At 36.4% G+C, this 9765-nt stretch overlaps 1 protein-coding gene across 3 annotated transcripts in view; it reads left to right on the forward strand.

The window, feature by feature from the left end:
- The window catches only part of Tbc1d12 (TBC1 domain family member 12), an 84500-nt gene extending 74986 nt beyond the window's left edge, over nucleotides 1-9514 (forward strand). For all 3 annotated transcript variants that reach the window (XM_060389010.1, XM_060389004.1, XM_060389018.1), the window contains 4 exons: nucleotides 1661-1789; nucleotides 2251-2360; nucleotides 5605-5863; nucleotides 7732-9514. In XM_060389010.1, coding sequence (XP_060244993.1) covers nucleotides 1661-1789; nucleotides 2251-2360; nucleotides 5605-5863; nucleotides 7732-7800 — 567 coding nt within the window. In that variant the 3' untranslated portion in view covers nucleotides 7801-9514. The remainder of the gene's footprint in view (nucleotides 1-1660; nucleotides 1790-2250; nucleotides 2361-5604; nucleotides 5864-7731) is intronic.
- Nucleotides 9515-9765: the final 251 nt, after the last annotated feature.

A 9765-nucleotide genomic window follows, 5' to 3' on the forward strand; every position in this document is an offset into this window, starting at 1 on the left:
TTTTTCTCCACACTAACCCATTGTGGCATCCTCCCTCCTCCTCATTTCCCGTACACCAGTGTCTCCCATGATTCTTGTGATTTTTCTGGCCTCCAAAGTCCAGGAACATTAGCCGCATTTACCCCATTCTGCCCTGCCCAGGTATAGGCCATTTAATGACCCAATCAGGTGTAACATTTTAGGTAGGTTTACACAAACAAGGATGGGTGTATCCGGCGAGCAGTGACCAGATCTTGAGGGTCAGTAATTAGCATTCGACCAATCTCTAACAATTCCCCTTTTCTGTCTAAATAAAAAGGCCATTTTTATATAGTAAACAATTATGAAACAATAATAAAAATCAATAGCTAAGGCTTATATATTTAATGTGTAGTATAAATTATGTATTTAGCAATCTTGAAGAAAATATCTCTTCTATCTATGAGGGGCTAAGGTTTTGTACCTTAGCTAGTTTTATAGTTTGTATTTATCAGCCTAAAACATCTATCTAGACCTAACATATCTTTTTAATTTCTAAGCAATTAAGCTAATTGTAATATTATGACTATGTGGTATTTAACCCCATCAGAGACTTGAGAAGGAATAAAATTAATTACTTGAGTAAATAGGAATCGCATGCCAGTAGCTTCCAAAAATACAGAAAATTGACAGAGACAGTTTGCTGCCTGAGTAGCCACCAAATTATGATGCTCTATAATGTTAGAGCATCATCTTCAGTTTTTTGGCCCAGTATATTTGACAGACATATATGTGAAGCAGGAACTATTTAAGATTTGCTTACCTTATCATGGCAAAGTTTGGCAGTTGATTTGGCCTGCATTTGAGCTTGCCCATTTTAGGTAGAAATCTGTCTCTCATGAAGCCAGGGCCTTGTTTTTGTTTTTGTTTTTGCCCAGGTGGCTGGTTTGCCATATTTGAAACCATCTCCATGTGGAGGTTCTTTGATGTTCATTATCTTTTTGAGGTAGTCTGGGTGCTGCCAGGAGATGACATGTCTCATTGTTAAAGAATCTTTAAAATAATAAAAAACATTTCTAAATGTCATATTCTGTAGGTCTCTGAGGTTTTTGAAGACTTATCTTTATATAATTAACCTATCTATAAAATCTTATCTATCTGTTAAACCTCCATTTGTCCTATCATAACTGTTGTATTTTACATGGGCTGTCTTTTTTCCCTATTTCTTTGTTCAAGTGTCTTTTCATTTTGGGATGTGTTTTCCTCCCTTCTTTCTTGTGATTCCCTACAAATTCAGGCTGTTTCAAGCCCAACAATTCCTTTTTTTCGAATTCTATCAGTTTATCTTATAGACCTCCTCTATTCTTAGTTCTTTGTATGTTATAATGTGAAAACAGTCACAATTTTCATTAACGTAATTTTGAAAGAATTCAGACTAAGAAGAAGTGAAAGCTAGTTGGTCCCACTGAGGTAGGCTCTTAAAGCAAATAAAAGCTGATTTAAATCTTTTTCTGATTAAACCCTATCACATGAACAAATGTAATTTCAGAATATCACAACCATTACAAGTTCTTATAGTAGGAGCTTTTGCTGGGTAGAAAAAAAAAATCGGTAAATTTTTCTTCATTTTGATTTGTAAATTTTGAGGAGAGTAACTAAACTAGAGTTATTTAAATGAATTTTTCTTTTTCCTTCTTTGAAGGTTCAAGGAATGTCCTTCATTGCAGCTGTACTCATTCTCAATTTGGAAGAAGCAGATGCCTTCATTTCATTTGCAAATCTCCTAAATAAGCCATGCCAACTGGCCTTTTTTCGTGTGGATCACAGCATGGTATGAACATTTAGGGTAGACTTGTATTTGCTTCATAAGTTTCTGTATTCTGAATGCCTTTTTAGAGTAAAAAACATGAAATGACTGAGGTAGTCTAATCAAATAGATGAATTTTTCATTGAATGACAGTTTTAGGAAAACTTGAAGACTCAAGAGTTGCTAATGAAGTTTTGCTTTGTTTTTTTTTTTAAGATTTATTTATTTATTTATTTATTATGTATAAAATGTTCTGCCTGCATGTACACCTGAACGCCAGAAGAGGGCACCTGATCTCATTGTAGATAGTTGTGAATCACCATGTGGTTGCTGGGAATTGAACTCAGGACCTCTGGAAGAGCAAGCAGTGCTCCTAACCTCTGAGCCATCTCTCCAGCCTGCTAATAAAGTTTTTATTAATGTTAACAATTTCTCTTTCTGCAGCAGATTACTTTGTAATTTTATTGATTTTTCTCTATTTATAGATGTTGAAGTATTTTGCAACATTTGAAGTATTCTTTGAGGAAAACCTGCCCAAACTATTTCTTCATTTCAAGTCATATAATCTTACACCAGATATATACTTGATAGATTGGTAAGTCACTAAGAGACAGAAATAACAAGAAAAAAAAAAGGAAATAAAAGACAACTCTCTCTGTTTTTTAGGAAATACAGTAAATCTGGTAGATGAGATTATACATATAAATGGAACTTTACCTTACAAATAGAAAAAGTCTAACATTTTATAGGGATGTATTTAAAAACATAGATTGGTTTACAGAAGAGTCCAATCTTGGTAATTAAATTGATGTTAAACTTTATTTTTTCCTAAACATATACTTTCCTAAATAAACATGTAATCTCCCAAAGAGGGAAAATTTAAACTTAATGAAGTTACTGTTTTGGAGCAAAGTTTGCAAAATGACATAATAACATGAAATAAGACATTACCAGTTTTATAGGATTACTATGGATTACAAGAAATACACATCCTTCTTGTGTATTCTATTCACAATATAAACACATACTTAGAAATATAGAAAACATATTTCTGAAACAGGATCTAAAAAATTTACCCTCCATTCTTTTCATAACTGGTTTATAGTTAAAAACAACATTAAGAAGCCAGTGAAGGACACATTTTGATAAACAACAGGCTATGCTCATAATGTCTTAAAGAATGCAGTCTTTCATATAACATAGGATAAACCTATGAAAATCTGTACACCTAAAGAAACTAATCAAGATGGAGGACTCTTGCTAACATGCTCAATCTCTATCCAAAAAAGGCAAAGAGGATGGACATCAGAAGGAGAAAACAATAAACAAGTTAGGAACTTGCCACAGAGAGCCTCTGAAAGGCTCTGCCCTGGAGACCATCAAAGCATATGCTGAGACCCATAGCCAACCTTTGGGCAGAATGCAGGGAATCTTATGAAAGAAATGGGAAATAGCAAGATCTGGAGAGGACAGGAACTCCACAAGGAGAGCAACAGAACCAGAAAATTTGAACACAGGGATCTTTTCAGAGACTCATACTCCAACCAAGTACCATGCCTGGAGATAACCTAGAACCCTTGCACAGATGTTGCCCATGGCAGTTCAGTGTCCAAGTGGGTTCCATAGTAATGGGAACAGTGACTGCCTCTGACATGAACTGATTGGCCTGCTCTTTGGTCACATCTCCCTGAGGTGGGGAGCAGCCTTACCAGGCCACAGAAGATGACAATGAAGCCACTCCTGATGAGATCTGATAGACTAGTATCAGAAGGAAGGAGAGGAAGATGTCCCCTATCAGTGGACTTGGGGAGGGTCATGTATGGAGAAAGGGGAGGGAAGGTGGGATTAGGAGGGGAGGAGGGAGGGGTTTTGGGGGGGATACAAAGTGAATAAAGTGTAATTAAGAAAAATTTAAAAAAAAAGTAAAAAAAAAAAAAAAAAGCACATGCTACTGTCGCTGAGAACCTGAGTTCATTTCTCAGTACCTAGGTTGAGCAGCGTCACCACAGCCTGTAACTCCAGTTCCAGAGGATCCAACACCGTCTGCTGGCCTCTTGGGCACTATAGTCATGGCACACACAGATGCATGCACTCACACACACATACATTAGAATTATGCATACATGCATAGTTATATAATATATGCACATCTATAAAGCATGCATATAATAAACTTAAAGATAAAAATTATGTATTTATGTGTGTTTGTATAATCTTTCTTAAAATAAGAGAGAGAGATTAGGGGACTGGGATTGTGGGTCAGCATGGGAAAGCTTGCCGCACAGACCTCACACCCTGAGTTTGATCCCAAGCCAGATGCAGTAGCAATATCTTAGTATTCCAATGGTGAGATGGAAGGCAGAGGCAGGAGACTCACTGTCTCCTCAGTTGCTGCTTGTATAGGGATACATGCCGGCAGACACATGAAATTTAAAAAAAATTAATTTGGACATTTGATCTTAACACAGATTATCAAGTTGTCAACAGTAAAGAGTAGTCATGGAATTTTAGTTAATTTTTAGCAGGGTTTCTAGCCAGGCTGGCCTCAAACTTCCTATGTAGCTGAACATGACCTTGAAATTCTGATCTTACTCTACCTCTCAAGTGCTAGAATTTCAGGCATGTGCCACTATACTTAGTTTATCCAGTTTATGCTGAGAGTAATATCCAGGACATCTTGCATGCCAGCATGTTAGTCGGGTACCCTACCACTGAATCCACTGAAGTTTTTATGCAAAAAAAAAAAAAAAAAAAAAAGAGCAAATAATGACCAAACCCAAGGTCTGCATAAGCACTTTACCAATCCCCCCCCACCACCATTTTGTTTTTATTTTTTTGAGACAAGATTTCTCTGTGTAGCTTTGGCTGTCCTGGACTCGATTTGTAGACCAGGCTGACCTGGAACTCACAGAGATCTGCCTGCCTCTGCCTCTTCAAGTGGTGATAGAATTACAGATGTGTGCCACCAAGACTGGCTTGAAACATAATGTCTTCATAGTCTCTTGGGACTTTTTCTTTCTCCTCCCTGTGTATTATCACTGTTTCCTGTCTGTGTGATCCTCTCCCTTCCTCCTCTTTCTCTGTCTTTCCACCTCCCTCATTGTTGTTTTGGTTGATGTTCTCCCTCCATGTTTGGTTGGTATGTATAATGCTGAGGATTGAACACAGAGCCTTGCCGGTGCTAGCAAGCTTCTGTAGGAATGAGTCACATCACTAGTCTTGAACAACTTTGTATATCTGACACTATTTTAAACACTTGATTAAGCTAGGTGAAGTCCCAGCACTGGAAGAGGCAGAGATAGGAAGAGCATGGGTTATAAGCAAGAGCCTGAGATTTTGTCTAGCCCCCATCCCAAACAAACAAACTAAATAAATAAATAAATAAATAAATAGCCAACAACAATAAGATGAGAAAATGACTTTACTACTTTAATTTTCAAAACAGCCCTAAGATAGGTAATATTAATATCTTTAGTTTGCTATAGTAAAGAATCTGAGTCATAGCAAGACTAATCATTATGCTCAATGTTACATGACCAAGTGGGAAATTAGAGATTCAAACTCAAACATTCTGGTTTCAAAGCCTCATGGCTCTAACCATTATGTTATTCTACCCCTCTGGTTTATTTCAGACTTTATCTCCATGTAAGGTTGTAAATTTACTTAATGTTGTTACTTATTATTTAAAGTTGTGAGAAAAGATATTATAATGTATTTGTCCTTTTATTCCTATGTACTTCATTTCCACAGTGATACTTAAATAGAAAATGAGTCAATAAGTGAAACAGTTCAGTAACTATTTCTTTCTTAACAGTTTCTTTCTTTCTTTATTCCTTTAGGATCTTCACACTGTACAGCAAGTCACTGCCACTTGATCTGGCTTGTCGTGTCTGGGATGTGTTTTGCAGAGATGGGGAGGAATTTTTATTTAGGACTGGATTAGGGATCCTCCGGCTATATGAGGATATACTCCTTCAGATGGACTTTATTCATATAGCACAATTTCTTACCAAATTGCCAGAAGATATCACATCAGAAAAGCTTTTTAGCTGCATTGCAGCCATTCAGATGCAGAATAGCACCAGAAAATGGACTCAGGTAGAGTGACTTTATTTTTTTTAACATGTAATAGTTAAAATGTCTGTACCACAGATCTTAGTGCTTAAACTAAAATAATTTTTGGCTTTGAGATGGAAAGATTTAAAATGGATTTCTCAGCTGGGTGTGGTGGTACATACCTTTAATCCCAGCATTTGGGAGGCAGAGGCGGGCGGATCTCTGAGTTTGAGGCCAGTCTGGTCTACAGAGTGAGTTCCAGGACAGCCAGGGCTACATAGAGGAACCCTGTCTCAAAAACTCAAAATAAGTAAATACATAGAATGGGTTTCTCTCATCTATGTGTCTTCTAGCTTTACTCATAGCTAAACTTATAGCTTTAAGTCCTGCAGTATTTTAGTGAATTTGTCACCTACAGTAGTCACTCATTTACCAGAGCAGTCATGAGGTTATTTTGGTATTTCAAACAGGCACAAATTGTATTAAGCACCTGTTGTGAGACTGGTAAAAATTCCTGCTGCCACTTATGTCTACAAGTATAAATTTAATTCCTGGGCCCCAAACGGTGGAGGGAGAATACTGATTCCACTCATGCACTGTGTAGCACAGGCATGCTGGTACACTCACTCATAACCAAAAGAAATAAGTAAATGGCAAAAACAAAAGAACACACTAGAAAGCTATGTGCTAAAAGCTTACAACAGATTGAACCTAATGTATGATCATGGCTTTTTGTTGTTTTGAATCAGGATCTCATTTATTCCAGGCTTGACTTGATCTTACAGTATAGCTGAGGGTGATCTTTGTCTTACTTGGTGTTCTGTTGCTATGAAGAGACACCATGACTACAGTTAAAAGAAAGCCTCAATTAAAAGAAAGCTTTTTAATTGAGGCTTGCTTACAGTTTCAGAGGTTTAGTCCATGATCCTCAGGTGGGGAGCATGGCAGCATGCAGTCAGACATAGTGGCCAAGAGTTCTACATCTGGATCTGCAGGCAGCAGGAAGCAAGAGATACTGGGCCTGGCCTGAGCTTTTGAAGCCAGAAGCTCACCCCAAGTGACACACCTACTGTAACAAGGCTACATCTTCTAAATTACTCTTTGATGACCAAGCATTCACATATATGAGCCTATGGGGGCCATTCCTATTCAAACCACCACAACCTTAAACTCCTGATCCTCCTGTTCTGGGAATACAGCATGTGCTACCAAACACAGAGATCCTAAGATTATCAGATTTTTAGTCTTGTTAGGAGAAGCACGTATACTGGTTAAATTAAATGGCATAAAATAAACATTGTTACTTGGTCCATGGATGACACAAACTGTCTTTTAAGGTTTTTTAATTGCCTTTGAAAATGAAATATAAGAATATTGGTCCAGAGTAATTTACAGTTGATGAAAACTGGAATCTAATTGTATTTCATAAAACTAGGCTTTAAAACAAAAAAAAAAAAAAGAAGAGGAGGGGAGATAGCTCAACAAGTACGGGTTCCTACTGTCAAAGCTTAGCTGGTGAGTTCACTCCCTAAGCCCCACATAGCAGAAGACAACCAACTCATGCAGTTTGTCTGCTGACCAAGACATACACACATATATGCAACCAAGGAACCAATAAAATGTAAAAATACAAATAAGAAAAAGCAAACAAAGAACCTCAGGAGATCTGGAGCCTGGGATGGAGGCACTTGCCTGAAATCGCTGTACTTGAGGTTGCAGCAAGATCAGCAGTTCAAAATCCTCCTCTGCTGCATCGTAAATTCAGAACCAGTGCGGGCTATGTGAGACCCTGTCCAAAGAAACTTTTAAAAGGGGATGGTGTGAGGACTTGAGAATGGTAATATTTTAGAAAAGCTTTCTGTGTTTATAGCCCATAGTTATTTAAACCTCTTTGTTTCATGCAATTTCAGGTCTTTGCATCTGTAACGAAGGACATTAAAGAAGGGGATAAGAACAGCAGTCCTGCTCTGAAGAGCTAACCTTTGACTTAGTGACAAACTGAAATGCAAACGGTAGTTTTGGGGGAAAGTTTCCTGTTTCCTATGTAGATAGTGTGGAAGAAAGTGTTGGAGAGAAGAATCAAGGGCTGGAAAACTGCTGGGTTTAAATTCCATGGCTGAAGTAAATGAAATACGTAATTTATTGACAGTATTAATAAAAAAGTACCTGGGGAGAGCCAATTTTCAGAGAAAAAGGCTTAGGTGGCTATTACATACTCCATAATTTGGAGTGAATACTTCAATGCAATAATTTTTTAAAACAGCTTCACAGAAACTTCAATTTTTTTTTTTATGTCTTTTCTTTTTTAACAATTACCACAAACACACTTCTGGGGTCAGAATAGGATTGTTAAATCCTACTTTAATCTCCAAAAAAGACAGAATACATGTATTATCTCCAACTCTGAGCTTTTGAAGCTATCCTAGACCAATAGTAAGCAACTTGAGTTGTGAGTTGTGAGCTCTTGCTTACCAGACTCCTAGGCTAGGGCAGTTGTCTCCCTCTGGAACTGGGACACTGCTGGGACACTGTTTCTTGTTGTTTATTTCCCACAGTGTTGTGTTTCTTTGTTTTTGAAGAGAAATTCTTTCTTTAAGGAATTTCTAACACAAGAATTTTAGCCTTTTTGTTTCTTGTCTGGCAAATTGTTACATATTACCTTAACATTAAAAAACTAAATAACTGGTAGAATGAAAGATCTTTTTGCACTTTAGTGGACTGAAGACTTGACTTTGAGGATAAGAATAAAAAAGCAATGAATTCTAAGAGTTTGTGATAATACACTACTTACAAGACTTGAATTTTTTAGTTAAAAACTATATTCTACCTATAGAAACAAATTTTATTAATTTCAGTTTGAAATTTGAAATCTTATATAGCTAAGTCTAAGACTTGTGAAACTCTATGCATATTTTTTCTAATCGATGGGAATAATAGTAAAAATAATTTTACCTTTTTTTCTTAGTCTAATTGATGGCATCTCAGATAAATTATTAATCATTGGTAAACTGACATTAAATTTATTATACTTAATTTTTGAACCTAACCTAAATCATTTGAGTATTATGGTTAATATCTGTACAAAATACTGTTTGGCTATTATTAGACTTATACTGTTTTGATGTTACAGTTTGGTTTGAAACAACATAGAAGCACACATTTCTGTTAGTAGTAGACATACATATAGTCTTTAGACTAACAAGCCAGAGATTACTCCTTATGGTATAATAAACTGCCTTAGGAGAATGGGACCAGAAGGTGTGCGTATATTTTTACCCTATGGGTTGATCATTCTAGCCTCAGGAACCCTGTAGAATCAACTCCTATTATAGGGGCTGGCTCAGTGAAACTGGTAGTGTAATAAAATATTAAGGGAGTTTCTAGAGTCCTAATAGGTTTTAGGATGAGCTTTTAACTCTGGGGACCATCCCTTGATATTGGTGTTCCTCATAAAAGGCACATAATCTCCGGCAGTAATATCTTTGAATTTATACTACTTGGCCTAGATTTAATTTTACTTTCATGTATTAGTTTCCTAAGGTGATCCTACCTTCTGTATTTCTTTTTTCTTATTTTTTTATTGTACAGTTTCTTTACCTTCCAAGTATAAATGTGTATATAAAATGTAAATACAAAAAATTCACTAAAAACCACTAGTAACAATTACTATGAAAATAAAACTTGTACACAAAATTATGACAAAATGAGTCTTCATTACTTTGGTGCTATTGGGTTTAGTCAACATCTAGAAAAAAAGAACTTTTTTTGAGGGGGGTCAAATTTTTTCTGTAAGGGATTTATGAAGCTGTCAGTACTTTGAGCCTTTCAGAGCAGCTAACATACTGTACTGTATACTCTTTCCTTTTGGGCCACATAAACAGGCAATAAATGTGTGATAACACATAATCCCACACAGCATGGATGCATGCATTCATTCCATTTAT

Source organism: Meriones unguiculatus, chromosome 1 (assembly GCF_030254825.1).
Source record: "Meriones unguiculatus strain TT.TT164.6M chromosome 1, Bangor_MerUng_6.1, whole genome shotgun sequence".
NCBI classification, from domain to species: Eukaryota; Metazoa; Chordata; class Mammalia; order Rodentia; family Muridae; genus Meriones; species Meriones unguiculatus.